The 20,622-nt window shown below is 35.5% G+C and overlaps 1 protein-coding gene across 1 annotated transcript; it reads left to right on the top strand.

The window, feature by feature from the left end:
- The first annotated feature begins 514 nt into the window (after positions 1–514).
- LOC108676281 lies at positions 515–3,999 on the top strand. The gene is made up of 5 exons (XM_018164340.2): positions 515–640; positions 1,128–1,228; positions 1,703–1,809; positions 2,823–2,951; positions 3,721–3,999. Exons 1-5 carry the CDS (start codon positions 582–584, stop codon positions 3,760–3,762), a joined length of 438 nt encoding a protein of 145 aa, XP_018019829.1. The 5' UTR covers positions 515–581; the 3' UTR covers positions 3,763–3,999.
- Positions 4,000–20,622: the final 16,623 nt, after the last annotated feature.

Genomic DNA, 20,622 nt, shown 5'->3' with positions numbered 1-20,622 from the left:
ATGTTTGCTGTCCTCATTTTGAAGACACACGACAGTTTCTCCCATTTCGGTGACGCGAGACTGCTTTTTGAAACAGAAGAATGCAACAATAATGACTTCATTTTAAAAATGACTGTCGATGGTATTATATTCTCAATGCCTTTCCCTTCCATTGCAATACTGATTCTAACGTAACTTTAGTTATTGTTATAAAATATTTAAAATTGTCAGAATTTTGTTTAATTAGCATTATTAAGCGTGTTACCAAATTAAACCCACATCCAATATTTTATTGGAACTAAACATATGCTCTTTTCGTAAGCAAGGAAAAATTCATTTATGGTAAGTTGCTCAGTTTCTGTTGTTCAATGTGCTGGCATCACCGACATCATCCATCTTAACCTCAGACTTGTCAGGTTTTAACACTTCGTTCTACCACACCTGATTCAACAACAACACAGACTATTAATTCAGTCATGCTCTCCCGCACCTCATCCAACAACAACACAGACTATAAAATGAGCGTCATGCTTAAGGGTCCCATATAGCAGCAACATCACTGTCTCGAGACACTTCACTCAGTTCAGGATCGTTGAGAGAAGATGGCCCGCGTACTTGTGTTTCTGATCGCCGTCGTGGCTGCGGCGTCTGCGCAGACGACGTAAGGGAGAAACTTTGACGACTTTAAGAAACTTTGAGAAAGTCGATGACAAATGTTGCAATAATGATTTTGATAACATAAATAATAAAGTAACCGATGATGTGTCTGCAAATGCATAGTTTCACATATTTTAAGATGATATAATAAATAGAAAAATGTACAATAAGAACTTGAAAGGGAATTTGCAATGTCAATCTTTGCTGATAGTATAAAATTGATACATGAATTACACTTTTTATGTCTACTTCCCATTTTTCACATCTTTATCTGATTACCGTGCCGCTACTAGTACATTTTTTAAGTCCTAGTGTTACATATGTTACATCTATAGCCATTGACAAACAATGAGTAGAAAATATATAATGATGTATTTATTGTAGACGTCGAATGATTCTTCGTAGAAACCTGACACATTTTGGGAAGTGTATGGTAAATGATGGCTCTTCTTTTTTTAGTAGAAATTTCAAATACAAAATCCTGTTCACAGCGGCACCGACTGTTCGAATGCTTTGAGCAAGGCATTTTCGCGCATACGAGTTGGAAACTGCAACTCGAAGCACATAGTGGATCTTAAAACATCGGCTATGAGTAAGTCATTACATTATTTAAATCTCATATAATCGATGAAACTTTAAAAAATCTCTCTTTGGAGAAACATAATTAGAAAATGGAAGTAAGATGTTTTCAGACAAACAGATGGTTTCATATCATTTAATGGAAGTTATACAAAATTTCAAAACGTACTGTATGGTTTATTATACATTTTATGGTTTCCCATTTCAATTGTATGGTTTCCCATCTTTCATCAAAAAATTGGAAGGCTTTCCAATTCAGTAACATCTTTAGATACATGATAATGCTTGAGCTATTTAAGCCATTTAAATCCTTGCATTAAGCCACGTTTTCTGTTAGCCATCGAGACTGCTCGAATCAGGAATGAACAAACAACAATTTTATATTACCATATACAGTGTGCATTTAAATGTTTATTCGAATGTTCAGCATTGTAATTGATGTTTGGGAGCTTTAAACAAACACTCATCAACAATTTTGCTACCACAGATCCGAAGTGTAAGAATATGGAAGTATATCCCGGTACCTACGATGCGGCCATCTGTGACAAGATTTTGGCTGCTTTCTTTAAATGTTCTGGCACTTCATCTGGTCTGGTAAATACCTCATTTAATTGTGCAATGGTGTAAATATCGATATAACGCTTGTCCATCCGCTCGTCACATGCTCAAAGACTAATTTCATTTCACATATTCCAACAGATAGTTGATGAGTTATCCATTGCAATCCAACTGAAGTTAGACGAAATATCAATTGTCAAGAGTTTAAAATTAGACAAGTTATCAATTGTCTGCAATTTAAAATTAGGATATCCATCCCAGCCAACTAAATTTTAGTTCCATTTCATTAATTATGTAAAGTTAAACCATCGCCCTCGCGTATTAAAATTGTGCTAATTTGTTGATTCCATCCAACATGAATTGGACGAGGTATCATGCGTAACCCAACTGAAATTATATTGGACACCATCTCCGTCCTGATATTAGGCGAACGTTCTACATATAACAGACCTACTGAAACCAGACGAGTTTTTTTTATGACAACTGTTGTTCCGGCGCTGATGACAGAGAAAAATGTTTGCAATGGAGATTGTGTTTTTCTGGCCAGGCAGAAGATTTTTACGTGCAAACCAAAATAAATGTGTCTTAGAAACTAAATATATTGCTTTATTCGGGACACGAATTCTTGCAATAGAAATGAAAATTCATGAAAAATATGATGCAGACTTGACATATACAACAAAGGCTTACCTTGGTGATTATGTATATGGGTCCTAATGAACATTTTCTATGTCGGACTGGGATGCTCAGATACACACAAAGGAAAAATATTTGTCAGTCTCACGGCGCGTACCTCCTTTAGATCATAGCTTCTTCTAGTTTTCGCCGAACTAGTTCTAGTTTTCGCCTGTACCTGAGTTATAAATACAAAAGTTATTGACTATACTATTTCCCACTAGTAACTATATGACGAGTTAGAACGTTGAAAAACTATTTTCCGCTTTTATTCAGAGTTGTCACATGAATGTTGACAAACTTTCATACTTTTTAGCCACCCTGGCCTCCAATATCCCTCCTAAAACTTTATCCCATCTCAATTCTTTCAACAGTTGAGACAAGACGGCAAGTTTGACACGGCTGTTTTCAACTCACAAGTGTTGGGAGGCAAATGTAGCGCAAATCCCAAATATCAAACTGCTTACATCAAGTGCGAAGCTGATACGATGAAAAATTTCAACGTGAGTTGTTCGTCTTTTTTTTTACTCTTTTATTCAAGATAATGCTTGGAATTTGGTCTGGTTTGAATTTAAATGAAAAGACAGAATTTATTTAATCTGCATTCAATTTATATTAGGACATCATCATAACCTTACCTATATTAATATAACCAAAAAACTAAACGGAAAATCAGAGAGTAAGATATTTTGTTGTTTGTCATTTTTGGGTAGAGCATTATAGAACATATGGAATGAGTGTTGAAAAATATAGAAACGTCCAGATTTCAAGTACTACCCGATACGTTTACTTTAATCAGCCAGTTTATTGCAGATACAATTAAAAGAAATTGAGTATCGTTTACTCTTAGATTGGTTGGGGCGCGAGTGTGGGAGTTCTCATTAAAATTTTTTTCTATAAACTAAAGTAGGTTACAGTTGTAGATGTTACAGTTTTTCTATACTTCTATTACCAATTGCTTGTAAAATACATGAGCAAAAAAATAATAATAATAAAGCAAAGCCACCGCTTTGGTTTGTAAAACGTAGAGACCGCATCATAGTTAAAATTAAAAATTAAAATTTTACGAATCAGCTTTGAAGAAATTCAACTCAAATCAGCAATATGAGCGACCATTTGCTATTTTCAAGCCCATACCAGAGGAAAAAATTGTCTTAGGATATATAACTATCCTAGGCTTCTCGTAAAAAGCGATTCCATATTGTTAGATTCAATGTTTTTAGAATTTCTTGCAGTAATATTATTAATAATGCATTGTGTTGCGTATTACAGTACATCCGGCTCGTTGCGTGCCTCCAAGCTGCTATGAAGTAGATCCCCGCGTAGCCATCAGGGGCGCGGCGACTCACGACGCTCCTGCTCCTTCGGGATCAGAAAATTTCACGGGAAGATCATTGGTGCATCACACAATTGGATATTTTCTAAACTGGTTCAAAAAAGAACCAAATAAAGTGGTTTAATCTAATAAACTGTTTCAAACCGGTTTATTTTGTTGTATTGTTTCAAGTTATTATATTGAAATTTTGTGAACTTAATAAAGCAGATTCATTACATAAACTTCTTTAACCTGCCGAAGAGGTGCTTCGAACATGAAATGAAATTAAGTAGATAAGAAAATGATATATAACCCTAGCTTCAAATGAATGACCCTAGCTTCTGTTTGAAAGGTTTTATAACGTCTCAGACTTCGTAAAAACTGTGCTAACTTTCTATAAACATTAAGAAAACGGAGATATAACGAAGAACTGTTCCTTGAACAACTCAAGAAAGTTCTGAGAAGAAAAAAAAAGTTGAATATAAATCCCAAGAGATTTCGCTTTTCTTCAGAACGAAGTAAAACCCAGTTATATTAAGCCATGAACTGAGGCAGGTATTAAAAAAACACTGACATTTTGTGAATGGAAATGCTGAACTCAAATCTATCTTCCCTACACCACTTACTATCTCCTATCAAAGAAACAAAATCCTGAAAGAATTCCTGATCAAGTCAAGGCTGGGATGAACAATTTCAGAAAACGAAGACCTAAAAATATCAATAAAATTCATGTAGGAAAAAGAAATAATTTGAAAAATAAATTCATAGAAGCCTGATGCGTGAAACGAAATAGCGCTATCGCTGTATAAATTAATATTTTTGAAAAAATTATAACTTGATCTAATGGAGAAAGGAAACTACAAATTTACCTACCTACCACATAAACGTAAGGATCATGTCTTACATTCCGGGATATCTTTCCCGCAATATTTGGTAGACCTGACCTCCGGTTGCTCTTGTCAAAGGGGTATTTGATTGACGCACAGACTCACGTTTACTTGCTTTACTAAAGATCAGGGCCTATACTTTCAAAACTTGGTATGTGAACGTAAGTATTTACGCACTATTTTCTTGTCTATGATTGATGGATTTTGCTTGAAAAACCGTCAATGATTGGCTGATGAACTTACGATCTCTTAACTTTTTTTGAGAGTATTGGCCCAGGATATCATCTCTGCATGTATCTCTTTATATGTGACCTCATTAGCTAATTAGGGAACCCCGAGTCCCCGACTGCGCCCTTGGCTCTGCTTAAACTCATGCACGCTAGAATGCGCAGCTACAAGACTCTGAATTGGTAATGTAGGCGTCAAGTTCTATCTCTACAGATTCAAAATGAGTGAAACTCAACAATGTTTCCACCCGCAAGACATTAGACACAATTACGCACACTCTTCTAGAAGGTCCACGTCATGCACTGCCAAGACAAGATCTACGAAGTAATTTAATGTACATAAATGTAGAATTTATTTTATATAATCTTCTGGGGAGGTAACCATAATAACATTGTGCAACAGCATATCTTCCGATTTTTCATTTTAGTAATTTTAGAGACAGGTAGGTTAGGTTAATTGCAGCTACGTGTTCCACAAAGCTGTGGGTATGCATGCATAACTGTCACCTTGCTAACATAACCTACATGCACAACTGTCATATGCTGTTATTGTTAACAAATATATATCACCTAGCAGTGCCTTTTGGCTGTTTGGAGTAGGTGGGGATTTTGCACTAGCAATCCTTCATTCCGCTTTGTTTTAAATCAAATGTGCATTTACTTAGGAGGTTGTAATTGGTAAATAAATATAAATTATGTAATATGGTAGTAATTTAATTCGCCTCCAAAAGAAGATGGAAGTGTGAAATTTGAAATGCTCTTTCAGGTATTCTTCTTTGTTCATTTATTTTCATTTTCGTAAATTACCGTATTTTGATCAGGCTGCAATTAGAGGAAGCTTACTCTTCGTGTTCGAGAATTGAACGCCCACTCAATTTTTATGTAAAATACACGGCAAGTGGTGGCTTACCTGGCACTGTAATTACCATCACCCTAGCACGTCACTGGCCCTGTGCCGTCTGAGCTACCGAGATTCAAGTGATCCGAAGAGAATATAAAGAATAAATTCACAAGTTTTTTTATTCCTTCAATACTAAAAACCGAGTTACTTCCGTTCTAAAATTCGAGGTTTTTTTCCTTAAACTGCTTAAGGAAAATAATTTGTGTTCACTTATTTTTTTCATCGCTGTGACCAATTCATGCAATTTTCGAAATTTTCACCTAAAAATCAGAATCATGAAGTGAAGCCATCTGATTCTTTATATGCTTCATGATCCTCCGACTAATCGCTCCAAACTTGGGCGAAATTTTGAATCTTCCCTCTTCTACATAAGATGCTATTATGTAGATGGTTTTTCTATGTCTTCTTTTTTACTACGATGCATTTTTAATTTGGTAACCCTTCAATTCAATTTGTCCTCGAAACACTGAAAAGTTATTTACAGCAGATATACCAGTGTAATTTTAACGTTCTATGTCAGAACCTCATTTTATGGAGCATTTTTGATGAGCAAAATGGCACAAAACATTTATGTCTGACGAGGCCAATATTTGTATCTGACGTTCATTAACCCAATTAATATGGATTTATGGAACATTTTAGTAGCGCGGTCCATAGTCTTACATTTGCAGCCAATAGGCGCTCCTATTGAACTGCTAGCAAAAGTCGTGCACTCCAAAAACGCATTTAATAATACATTCCTTATATGCATACAATTATCCAGGCATTTGACGCTTATTAATTTCAAATGAGATATGCGAATAACCATATTAAATTCTTCGGTAATCAAAACAACTTGGTTTTAAAATTATATCGGCACGCAACATAATTATTAAAAGGTGCCGAGATAGATTCATTATAGACAACACAACTCTGGTGATGAAGTATAGAGTAGTACCACCACACTTAATTAGTACCACCACAATTCCAGTAGCGGAGAACAGAAGACTTTTTACGTTGCCTTGAAATAAACAAGTTCTAAAATTTTAATGCAAATACGTCGAAGATATATTACAATTCAAGCCAGTCGAAAATTTCAGCAAATTGTGTTGAAAAAAAAAACAATGTTTCAATTTGAAATTTAATATCGAACAAAGTTACAGAGGAAAATATTTCATGACTGGGACAAGAGAGCGAACAATTATCCATCTGCTTGTTAATTATACGAGCTACGTTAATTTTTGAATTGGGTATAACGCCAACCTTTAAACTTATGCGCTTGTTAAACTGCTCAGTACACAGAAATCTATGATAAAAACTAATGGTCATTTGCATCAATAAAAATGTGATACTGCAAAGAGTTTCGTTTAGTTCCGAGAAAATCTTAGATTCTTAGTGAACGATTTTTCAACAGTACAAACTTGGAGGCCGCAGCTTTTACTAGTATATGTTCTGAAATACGTTTGATGTTTATTTGTAGCACTGAGATTAATTACATATCTAGGTTTCGAGATCTCCAGTTGATTATTGTCCTAAGCTAAGAGAGTATACAACTGCGACACATCAATTATATATAATTAAATTGACAACATATCGTATTCGGTCATCATTTTTTTGATATTTTTGTCGGTGATTTATTGCATCAAAAGCCATTAAAAGATTGATTAATTCTGTGTCTAAGGTGATACAGGTGTTTTTAGTCATCCAAAAACTTCATTAAGGAATATCGTTCAAGGAGAATGACATTAAATATCCATCATTTGATCTAATGTCTGATAACATTACCTTCATTATGCTGGCTCCATCTCTGAGTATTCATCAGATCATCAAATGTATTGGTCCCTGTTGTATTGCAATGGAACTCAGAAGTTGGAATCATCAGCTGGTCATCGACAATTCATTCGGTGCTGTCATTGCAGCGAGACAAATATACTCGTAATAATTAATGGTTTCTGCCATCGGGCTCTTACATACAAAGATTGTATAAACTAGTCAATGAATATTCAGAGGCCAACATGTATCTTTTTAAATGTTGAATTGTAAGCCACAACACAGTTTCAAATAATAAGAAAAAACAGGTTAACAATATATCCAAAGTTCGACAGAACGAAATACATTCAAAGGCTATTGTGGCTACAATGGCATGGCTATGATCGGGCTCTCTGTTTTCAATCTGCCGCTTCCGAACTTCAGAAGAAAGCCAGCTCCATGCCCTTTATCTCTCCAGTCCTGGTAGGAGAAGTCCGGCAGCTGAAACTAAACCCAAGCGTTTAAAGAGCAGTCATAAGCTGGCCCGCTACATCATTTTATAAATATTGATGGTGTCACTCATTTAAATGGACTGATTCATTCACTGAATGCATCAGAAAAATATAAACAAATCGCCACATTTGTGACGCGTAAAACGAGGATATGCGGTTCGGCGTAACATTCAAATTTTGTTAAAATTTGATTATGTAATCACTTAAATATCGCTAGGCGAAAGGAGACTGGCTGATTTATAATTTTTTTACTTCAAATTTCGCAGTTCAGCCCACATTGAGCTTTAGTTCAATGCCTGTCTTATCCGTATAGCCTGATATAATTTATATGAAAATATATCCATGTAACTAAACTTGAGGCATTGTTTAGCATTCATTTTCTACTAGCCCGCATATACGACGAATCGGAGTTCTGCAGTCAAATCGGATTTGGCAGTTCAAATATCTACTGCTTTTTCCGAAATGAGGGAATAAATCACAAAGTAAATCATAATTTAGAGTAGATTTAGATCTAAATCTTAATCTGGAGTCGATTAAAATCTAAATCTGGAGTAGATTAAAAAATCGACTGCAACCAAACTCGAGTTACAAATTTCGTTCTCCAAATGATAAAGCTAAGATCCCGGATCTTTCTTCTTACCAATGACCAATGCTCTTTAAAATTTTTGATGTGAAATTCTGCTCATATCATTTATGTCATAAATACCCTTTAATCAAATACTTCAATAGCAGTAATATGTTTTCAATGGCAACAATTTTTTTTAATGTCTCATCCCATCGAATAAATAGTTAAAACTCGCACCTTGTTTTCTCGATAAGAGGGAACACATGTTACGATGTGGAATGTTATTTTAATCAAGATTATTCCTGACCGTAATTTATGCACAACATGTAATTTATTACGTTAGAAAATGTTACGACCGCTGAGTTACCACCGAACAGTATTCAACCTTGCTGCAACCAATGGGTTTAGGTTATGCCTGGAAAGGCTTGTTTGGGTCAGTGGAGAGTCGGGATAGGTCAGAGGTATAGTCATGTTAGGGTTAACATCCATGTAGAATTGTACACTGTACTGAATGAGCAGTGGCTGCGGACTTACGGCCTCTTTAACTCTAAACACTCAACTTCACAGGCTACTCTATTCTGTAGCATGCTTGTACACGGGAAGTAATATAAACGTGATGGTGGAAGTGAGCCATTCTTGTCACTAACGTGCATCCCCGAATGAAAAGCCTTAAAACGGATGAGACGTCCCTCATAATGGCCTATCTTGAGATGCTCTTCCGGCGGAGATGGCGCCACAAGTTTTCTGTTTATTGCGAAATGGGGGATGGAGATGGAATCTTCTGGATGCAACTAAGACATATTAAGAAAGGAAATCCTGGACAAAGAAATTATTAACCTTGTGCAGCAAAAACGCTGCCCTAACATTAGGGCTCCAATATGTTAGAGGAACAAAAGATGCTGCTCATAATCCACCACTGTGTAGCTCACGTAAATGGACCACCAGCAGCCGCGGGAAATTTTGATGAAAAACTCAAGGTGATAGAGGCCAAGGTGGTCAATACGTATTCGATGGTCACAACTGGGCTATTTTGAGGTGGAGGTGGAACGAGATAAAATTAAGGTAATGCAAGGAGCGGATGCAAAATAGGACACACAATATCCTACCCTGTTTTGTAAGCACAGAAAAACTGGTCGCTGTTGAAAAGACCACCCTGTCCGAATATCAAAGCTTGATTTCCCAACTGCGCTACGAATGTACAAATTTATACGATATGGGTTTCGTCGTTTCTTATTAGGTGATTAACTAATAACGGGCTCGAAAAAAGTAGGAACCATTTCGTGAAATTTCCTTTTTACATAACTGTGCCGTAGTTGTTCTAATTTCAGTTATGTTGGTTTAGTCGATTCTAAGTTTCGTATTTAGCAGATAACTGTCGTACATGAATTGAATCTCCACTAAACTCGAGATAGACGCTAATGTTACACATACGCAGAGACATTTTATTACGATTTCATGCATGTGAGTTCAGTTGTGTTAAAATTCTGTAATTGACCGATAACTCATCCAATAATTTATTTTGTGTCTCCTGTGAGCGAGAGGAAGTGACCGGCCGTCCACTACCTTAGCTTCCATGGATGGTCATTCAAGGTTGCACGTCGGCCACGAACTTATTATAAACTTACTTAAAATCATCGACAATGAAAACACCACTTTCCAGTTCACCACGTCAGTTCAAAACACTCTTATTATAATAGATATATGGCACTTTAAAATGGGCACTCTAGCGTTACAGTTAAGAGAGGCACAAAAGTTGGCAAAGCATATTCCACTCAGTCAGGGAGAGGGATAACGGCAAGACTATAAGCATTAAGCAATAATACAAGATGGCAGTTTCTGGCCATACGCCTGCACTGCGTATCAGTTAGTGCAATTACGAGCTTACTCCTAGCTGAAAAGCTATTATTATTTTATCCAAAATTACCCAATGTATGTCGACAAACCTTTGTAGTTTCCGAATAGGATGTCCTCCAATGTCCTCTATCTCAATCTCTCTCTCACTTCCGATCTTTCTCTCACGGAAGGGTCGAAAGTCAAAGTTATCCAACCGGCTTAGCTAAAAATCCGTACATGTATAATTTATATCTAAGCCTAAATAAATGAAATGAATAAAGAAAGGTATAAAAAGACCGTGAACGATTTTTATTCGTTCACAAATGAATTTTACAATTGTGCAGAGAATGTAAAAATTTCAAGTAAATGAGTCGTTTTCGAATCAGAGAATTAATCAATAACGGTCACAAAAAAAGCAGTGACTATAATCAATTCAATTAATTTCACAACTGCATAGTGACTGTAAGAATTTCAGGCATGTTGGGCTTAATCGTTTCCTTACTAGGTAATAAATTTAAAGAAAAACGTACATTTTACGACTTTGCGGTAACTGTTAACATCATTTATGTGGCTTTAACCGTGTCACAGTTCTGTAATTAACCGATAATTTTCTATGTAACGTAGATCTCTACTAAACTCGGAAAATTGATTAATTTTACTCCTATTCAGTGATATGGGTCATAAATTCTCAGTGCTGTGCGCCGACAGAACCTTGATATATTCGTGTGTGGTGTTGAACAGAATTAAAAAAGTTATCGATTAAGAAATGTTTGCTCATGAATTCAGAGGAATGGTGGAATAACAAACAACGTCAAAAGTACATGCAGAATAATGAATTATAATTCCAGCTTAATCAATGGGGAAAGTTTCCACCAACAGATAATTACATTTAAAAGAGTTCCCCGTGGATCCATGACATATTCTATGAAGCATGGCCTGGCAGCTAATCCAGAATCAATCGAATTTATCGCCATGGAGGTTGTCATTTTTAGTAATCAATCTTTTTAATCATTTTGGGTGTTTATTAAGTTGTTTTCAGTTTAATCTCAAATCTCGTTCTCGATATTTCATGTTTATTATTCGAAGCCAACGAGAATCTCAAAGAGAATCCATCGTTCAAAGATCGTTACTTACATAATTCGTGATGTTAACTAATGGCTAAGAAGACTCGTGCCGCTATTTATTTCATCGAGATAACTTCACTAAGAATTTATGATTTGACTGCTAAAGTAGACACAAATGTTTTTTCTCAATTGAAGATATCATTACGGAGCATCGTTGAAAAAAGCGATGCAAAGGCGAGATCATTTGAGCTCCAGTCTGATAACATGAACTTAATTATAAAGGCCGCATCTATGAACATTATGCAGCACATTAGAGATTTGTGGTGTACGAACGCTTGTCGTCGACTGTTCATTAGGCGCGGGCATTATTTGACTTCGATCGATCACTCGAATGGAACTGATCCTTCCACAGTGACGCGCCGGAAATAAATTTTAATCATCATATATATATGTCTATATGAATAGAACATCTACACCACCTAATTTTCGAATATTTTTTGTATAATTTGCCGAATGTTGGAAAAAATAATTGATGATAATTCGAGAAAAATCTATTATTCCTAAAGTGGTGTTAGATCCAATTTCTGAGAAAAGGCAAAGGTTCTTATTCATATATTTTTGGCTTATGAAATATATTTATGTATTCAATATAGCGGATTGTATTGTGAATGCGTAATTTCTGAACCATTCTATATCTCATTCAAGATGATGTTCTGCCTTCTTTTAATAGATGTGATTTATCCATGTTTTATGCTACAATCTGTTGTCACATTCTAGAAAAGAAGTAAATTGCTTCATTTGAATGGCAAATTTGGTAGATATTCTGCATATGATCCAAAATAAATTAAATGCGATTGTGAAAAGTGAGAAAAAAATGTGCCTGAAGCACGCAAATGTAGAAAATAAAATCATTCGAACACCTAAAATATGAGTAGTTTAAACTTTTATTCGAATTTATACGCTGAATCGAATCACTACACTCAAAATGAAGAGTAGTGTAGAAAACAGCATAATAAACAGCTTTTCAGTCAGTTTCATCAATGTGTTCACAGCATCAGTAAGTTTCCGTCCAATCAAGAATCTAGAAATTACATCTAAATCTTTTAGTCACGAAGCAGATGTCAAATTAACTTACTTTCCGAATTTAATTTTAATCTAAAATTATTCGCGAAAATTTTCGGTGGTCCATTTACGTATAAGCTACACATCGGTGGAGGTGGATTACGAGTAGCATCATTTGTCCCTCTAACGTATTGGAGCCTTAATGTTAGGGCAGCGTTTTTGCTACTAGAAGGTTAATAATTTATTTGTCCAGGATCTCCTTTCTTCATGACTTAGTTGTATCGGGAAGATTCAATCTCCATCCCCCATTTCGCAATAAACAAAAATATTGTGGTGCCATCTCCGCCGGAAGAGCATCGCAAGATAGGCCATTATGAGGGATGTCTCATCTGTTTTAAGGCTTTTCATTCGGAGATTCACGTTAGTGACAAGAATGGCTCAATTATACCATCACATTTATTTTACTTCCCGTGTACAAGCATGCTACAGAGTAGAGTACCCTGTGAAGTTGAGTGTTTAGAGTTAAAGAGGCCGTAAGTTCGCAGCCATTGCTCATTCAGTACAGTCTACAATTCTACATGGATTTTAACCCTAGCATGACTATACCTCCGCACTAACCCGACTCTCCACTGCATGGCCCAAACAAACCTTTCCAGGCATAACCTAAACCAATTGGTTGCAGCAAGGTTGAATAATGTTCGGTGGTAACTCAGCGGTCGTGACAGTTTCTAACGTAATAAATTACATGTTGTGAATAAATTACGGTCAGGAAGAATCTTGACTAAAATAACATTCCACATAGTAACATATGTTCCCTCTTATCGAGAAAACAAGGTATGAGTTTAAATTATTTACTTGATGGAATGAGACATTAAAAACACATTGTTGCCATTGAAAACATATTGCTGCTATTGAAGTGTTAGATTAAAGGGTATTTATGACATAAATGATATGAGCAGAGTTTCACATCAAAATTTTTAAAGAGCATTTGTCATTGGTAAGAAGAAAGATCCGTAATGCTTTATCATTTGGAGAACGAAATTTGTAACTCGAGTTTGGTTGCAGTCGATTTTTTAATCTACTCAAGATTTAAGATTTATTAGTCTGCTCCAGACTTAGATTTTAATCGACTCCAGATTAAGATTTAGATCCAAATCTATACTAAATTAAGATTTAGTTTGTGATTTATTCCCTCTTTTCGGAAAAAGAAGTATATATTTGAACTGTCAAATCCGATTTTATTGCAGAACTCCGATTCATCGTATATGCGGGCTAGTGCCTCCCTGATAGCATCGTTGACGCTCCGAGTATGAACGCCTTCAAGAACAGACTAGACGAAGGTATGCAGGTGCGTATGTTCAGTCTTAAAATGCCTAGCAAATTACGGACTAGGCAACTAGTCCAGCAGCTATCTCAATCAATCGTCAGCTATGGAAAGATCGGGTTCCAAAGGCCGGATCCCTTGTGAATCAAGTCACGAAAAGTTCAAGAATCGGCAACAGGCCATGGGCCTATTTCTTCAACGCCGACACTTCTATTCTATTCTATTCTATAGTAGAAAATGAATGCTAAACAATGCTCCAAGTTTAGTTACACGGAGATTTGATTTTCATATAAATTATATCATGCAAGACGGATAAGACAGGCATTGAACTAAGCTCAATGTGGACTGAACTTCAAAATTTGGAGTGAAAATATTATAAATCAGCCAGTCTCCCTTCGCATAGCGATATTTAAGTGATTACACAATCAAATTTCAAAAATTTTGAATGTTACGCGGCACCGCATATTCTCGTTTTACGTGTCACAAATGTTGCGATTTATTTATATTGTTCTGGTGCATTCCGTGAATGAATCAGTCCATTTAATGATTGGCACCATTAAAATTTATAGAATGATGTAGCGTGCCAGCCTTTGACTGTGCGCTGTGGGTTTAGTTTCAGCCGCCGGACTTCTCCTGCCAGGACGGGCGAGATAAAGTGCATGGAGGTAGCTTTCTTCTGAAGTTCGGAAGCGGCAGATTGAAAACAGAGAGCCCGATCATAGCCATGCCATTGTAGCCACAATAGCCTTTGAATGTAACTCGTTCTGTCGAACTTTGTATATATTGTTAACCTGTGTTTTCTTATTATTTGAAACTGTGTTGCGGCTCACAATTCTTCAACTTTTCAAAAGATACATGTTGGCCTCTGAATATTCATTGACTAGTTTATACAATCCTTGTATGTAAGAGCCCGATGGCAGAAATCTTTAATTATTACGAACATATTTGTCCCGCTGCAATGACAGCACCGAATGAATAGTCGATGACCAGCTGATGATTCCAACTTCTGAGTTCCATTGCAATACAACAGTGACCAATACGTTTGATGATCTGATGAATACTCATAGATGGAGTCAGTATAATGAAGGTAATGTTATCAGACATTAACTCGAATGATCGATTGTTAATGTCATTCTCCTTGAACGATGTTCCTTAATGAAGTTTTTGGATAACTAAAAACACCTGTGTCAACTTAGACACAGAATTAATCAATCTTTTAATGGCTTTTGATGCAATAAATCACCGAGAAAAATATCAAAAATGATGACCGAATACGATATGTTGTCAAGTTAATTAAATATAACTGATGTGTCGCGCTTAGAGATGAAGCCTGTATAATGAAGTTCGTGTTATCAGCCATTAGCTCGAATGATGGATTGTTAGTGTCATTCTCCTTGAACAATGTTCTTAAATAAAGTTTTCGGAGTTGTTTGTACTGTTGAATAATCGGTCACTAAGAACCTAAGATTTTCACGGAACCACAAGAAACGCTTTGCAGTTTCGCATTTTTATGGATGGAAATGACACTTGGTTTTTATCATAGATCTCTCTTCACTGCGCAGTTCAACAAGCGGATACGTCTCAGAGTTGGCATTATACCTGATGCAAAATTAACGTAGCTTGTTTAATTAACAAGTAGATGGGTAATTTTTCGCTCTCTTGTTCCAGTCATGAAATATATTTTTTTGTTACCATGTTTGGAAATTATTTTCAAATTGAAACATTGCTTTTTCATTATTCAACACAATTTGCTGATATTTTCGGCTGGCTTGAATTATAGTATATCGTAGACGTACATGCGTTAAGATTTGTGAACTTATTTATTTCATGGCAACATCGAAAAATCTTCTGTTCTTTGCTACTAGAATTGTGGTGGGAATAATTAAGTGTTGTAATTTTATGACTTCATCACCAGAGTTGTGTGGTCTACAAAAAACAACGACGTAACCTTTTAATACTTATGTTGCGTGCTAACTTTTTTCTTAAAATCAAAATTTTTGAATACCGAAAAACCTAGTATTTGAGTATAGAACTTATGTATATTATGTTGCGTGTTGATTTATACAATTTTCGAAGCAAGATGTTTTGAATGTCGAAGAACCAAATATGGTTATTCGCGTACCTCTTTTTAGTTAATTAGGGTCAATAGCCTTCGACAGGTTAAAAAAGTTTATGTAATGAATCTGCTTTATTAAGTTCACAAAATTTCATCATAATAACTCAAAACAAGACAACTAAATAAACTGATTTGAAATAGTTTATTAGATTAAACCGGTATACTTGATTCTTTTTTGAACCAGTTTAGAAAATATCCAATTGTGAGGCACCAATGATCTTCCCGTGAAATTTTCTTATCCCGAAGGAGCAGGAGCGTCGCAACGAGCCGCATGAGCTGAATATAATTATAAAAAAATCGTTATAATTTGGGTCTATACAACGTAATGCCATTACAGAGGCAGTCGTCAGACTACCAAATTATGACACGTCGCTACACAAATAAACAATTACTAAAATACTCAAAATATGTGAAGATTCTTCTGCAATAAATATGGTCGAGATTTGGTCAATTATTTTCAAAATTTGTTAATAATCTTAAAAAAACTTACCCCTCAGGGGGGACTTCTGACGGGTGTATGTGCTCGTCAGAAGTCCTATGGGATTTCGCGCTCCTATAGGGGGATTGTTCCTGAGCGCCCCACCGCTGAGCTCGCGGTGTCTGACTGTAGGTCTCAGTTGTGGGGTTAATTTATTATGTAGGTAGGGCAGTTATGGAGCTAAGTTTGTCGTATAGGCAGGGTTCCTTATATCAAGTTATTATGTAGGTAGGATTCCTTACATTTACCTTCTCTGTCTGTCTCTCTCGTGCGGGCGGCCGACGTCCCGTGTAAGCGACCTCTTGTTCGAGTGTCTTAGTTTCTGTTGCTTTTCCCCTGTCCCTCCTTGTCACTTCTTCTCTTTGAGATGCTAACGCTGCTTATTTCGAGCCAGCTTCAGCGGGCTGGACATCTGAGACCTTCCGCCCCTTGTGGGTGATGAATAATTGAGACCTTCCACCTCTATGGTGATGTTCATCTCGACTTTCGGTGCGAGATAGCTAAATAGCTGAAGCGCTAGTAAACATTTGGCCACTAAACTAACCACAAACTTAAAAAAAACTTACCAGCTTTAAAACGTATCAGTGACTGTAAACATTCAATAATGAGGCTTTGGTCTTTTATGAGTTAGGTAATCAACCGAAAACTTTCGCGAATAATTTTAGATTACAATTAAATTCGAAAAATATATTAATTTTACATCTGTTTCGTGACTAAAAGATTCAGGTGTAATTTCCAGATTCTCGATTGGACGGAAACTAACTGATCCTATGAACTCATTGATGAATCTGACTGAAAAGCTGTTCATTATGCGGTTTTCAACACTACATTTCGAGTGTAGCGATTCAAGTATACATAAAAATTCTAATAAACAGAAGTTTTAAATTTTCCATATAATTCATATTTTCGACGTTCGAAGGATTTTCTTTTCAGAATTTGCGTGCTTAGGGCACATTTCTTTTTTTAACTTTTCACAATCGCATTTAACTTATTTTGGATCAAGTGCAGAAAATCTGCCAAATATATCATTCATATGAAGCAATTTACTCCCATTTCAGAATGTAACAACAGATTGTGGAATAAAACATGGTCAAATCTAATTTATCCAATTGAAGAAGAACCTCATCCATAATGAGAAATAGAATATGGTACAGAAATTACACGTTCGCAATACAATCCGCTATATTGAATACATGAATATATTTCAACAGCCAAAACTAAATGAATACTACAAAACCTTTGCCTTTTCTCAAAAATTTGAGCTAACACCACTTTGAAAATAATAGATTTATCTCGAATTCTCATCAATTATTTTTTTTAAATATTCGGCAAATTATACAAAAAATATTCGAAAATTCTGTGGTGTAGATGTTCTATTCTACTAGACATATACTGTATATATGATGATTGATATATGTTACCGGCGCGTCACTGTGGAAGGATCAGTTCCATTCAAGTGATCGATCGAAGTCAAATAATGGCCGCACCTAATGAACAGTCGACGACAAGCGTTCGCACACCACAAATCTCTAATGTTCTGCATAATGTTCATAGATGCGGTCTTAGCCATTACTTAACATTACGAATTATCTAATTAACGATTTTTGAACGATGCATTCTATTTGAGATGAGATCCTTCCAGGCTTTGAACAATAAACATGAAATATCGAGAACGAGATTTGAGATTAATCTGAATACAACTTAATGAACACCTAAAACAATTAAAAAGATTGAATACTAAAAATGACAACCTCCACGACGATTAATTCCATTGATTATGAGTTAGCTGCCAGGCCCTGCTTCATAGAATGTCATGGAAACATTGGGAGCTTTTTTAAATGTAATTATCTGTGGGTGCAAACTTTGTCAGTGACTATTCTTATTATATTTCTCTGTATTGCATACGCAGCATACCTCAGTTCGTGATAACTTTTCGGGTTTCAAATTGAATTATATATTATTTGCTTTTTGGTTAAAATTGACGAATTCTTAGGTAGGTTAGTCCATTAAAATTTTGCGATGAAGCTCTATGGAATTGTGACTGTTGTAAATTTGCCCCTATCCTCTTGTTGACTTGTACTTTTAAACCATGAACTATCTTCTAAATTGACAAAATCAAATATTGTTTTCATCCGACAATACTCAATATTAAATTTCGCATTTTCTCTAATTTTTCAGCACTAACATTTAAAATTCGCGTGCGAAAATTGTTAAAAGCATTTTTAAGTATTATTTATAAAATAGTGCAGTAATTTAATCAATTATCTGTACGCTTATCACTGTGATTCTTCGCAATTATTATAGTTTAACATAATAAAATTTTAATTTATTTAATTGAAATTATATTTCAGGTCAATTTACAATTTTAGTTCAGTTTTGTATTTATGAGAGTAAAATCCAGTGGCCAATATTTACTTTTCATTTAAACGTCTAAAATGTTGAGTTCTGAGAAATTAAAATTTTTGTGGTTTTGCGAAAATTCAGAATTATACAAATTTTTCAGCACAGAAAATGTGGAGTTAGGAAAAACAAAACGAAAATAGGATGCAACAAAAATTTGTTGTAAAAAGCATACGATTAATAAGACATAAATAAAATCTTATTTAGAGTTAGGTTACAATACGATTTCACTTTACACATTCCAAGAATGTTTTACTATAATAAAGAAAACACGACTACCTATGCAGATCAAGAGTACACGCCTACTAAGTACTGAATTGCTTTAACCAGTTTTTTATGCCTTACTTTTGCCAACATTAAACGATGGCATGTCTATTGCCATCATTTCAGAGGCGCACGACAGTATCCCAAATTTCGAGAACGCAAAACTTGTTTTCACAGCAGAAAAATGCACCACTATTTCATATATTTCATGAATGACTATAAATTGCGATACATTCTAAATGCCTTTAGTTTCTAATGTAATACTGATTTAATAACTGTTATAAAATAGATGAAATTGAAAATAATAAGCATAGATAAGCATTTACAATAATTAAACATCCATCCTATCCATCAATGGTGATCTTCGCTCTAAGCGTAGGCTCCTTTCATAAGCAAGGAATAGTTAAATTACGGAAAAATCTTCAATTTCAATAGTTTGCATCACATTCATCATTTATCGTACTCACAGAGTAATCCGTTTTAGACGCTCCGTTATACTCCACCTGAACCAACAACAGAACAGACTACAAAATGAGCATCATGCTCCAGGGTCTCGTATAGCAGAAACCTCACTGTCTCTAGAGTCTAGACACTCCACGCAGTCCCGTATCGCTGAGAGAAGATGGCTCGTTCAATTGTGCTTCTATTCGCCGTCGTAGTGGCAGCGTCTGCGCAGTCGTAAGTGTTTTGCGATAATCATACTTCGTTTATTTATTTTGTTTGAGCCTACAGATGAATCTTTGAAAGTAAATCATCCTAACATGACTTTTTTGCGAATTTTCTCATTTATGGAAAAAATGCACTATTGTGCTCGCCATGTCCGTCTGTTTGTCTGTCTGTCTGTCGTCTGTCCGTGGCCTCAAGTTTTCGTCGACGAGAAAATGCGCTCTCTGTCACTCACTGCAGTGAGTACTGAGTTATATTTTTTTACGGTTGGAGCGCCTTACTTGGTTTAAGGCGACTAATAAAATTTTGAGTAATGTCGATGACAAAAGTTTCACTAATGATAATAATAGTATCAAAGAGACAAGGTTATCCGATGATGCATCCGTTAGAAATACACTATTTTTCTTGTTATCAGAGACATACTACAGAAAAAGTGCAATAAAGAAGTTTTCAGTTGTAAACATTGCTGGATATAAAAAATTACCAGTTGCCTTACTTTTTAGGCAATTGCTGACTGGATTATGATTTACCTGAATATCATGCAGCATTGGTACATTTTTTCGTACTATGTTAAATCGATAGCCACTGAAAAACTTTGCATAATAGGGTTAAAAATATATAATGTTGATATTAATTAATGATGATAACCCCTTTACAGAAACAACGACTGTGTGTATGCTTTGGGAAAGTCACTTTCGCTCATGCCAGTGAAAGACTGCTATGCAAAGAACGCAGGGTTCTACAAAACTTTCTCTACCAGTAAGTTCTTAAATTATATAAATTTCATATAATTAATGAAACTTTGATGAATCGCTCATCAGTGAAATATTAT

Source organism: Hyalella azteca, unplaced genomic scaffold (assembly GCF_000764305.2).
Source record: "Hyalella azteca isolate HAZT.00-mixed unplaced genomic scaffold, Hazt_2.0.2 contig6470, whole genome shotgun sequence".
NCBI classification, from domain to species: Eukaryota; Metazoa; Arthropoda; class Malacostraca; order Amphipoda; family Hyalellidae; genus Hyalella; species Hyalella azteca.
Note: the sequence above shows the minus strand (reverse complement) of the source record. Positions and strands in the feature narration are given on the sequence as shown.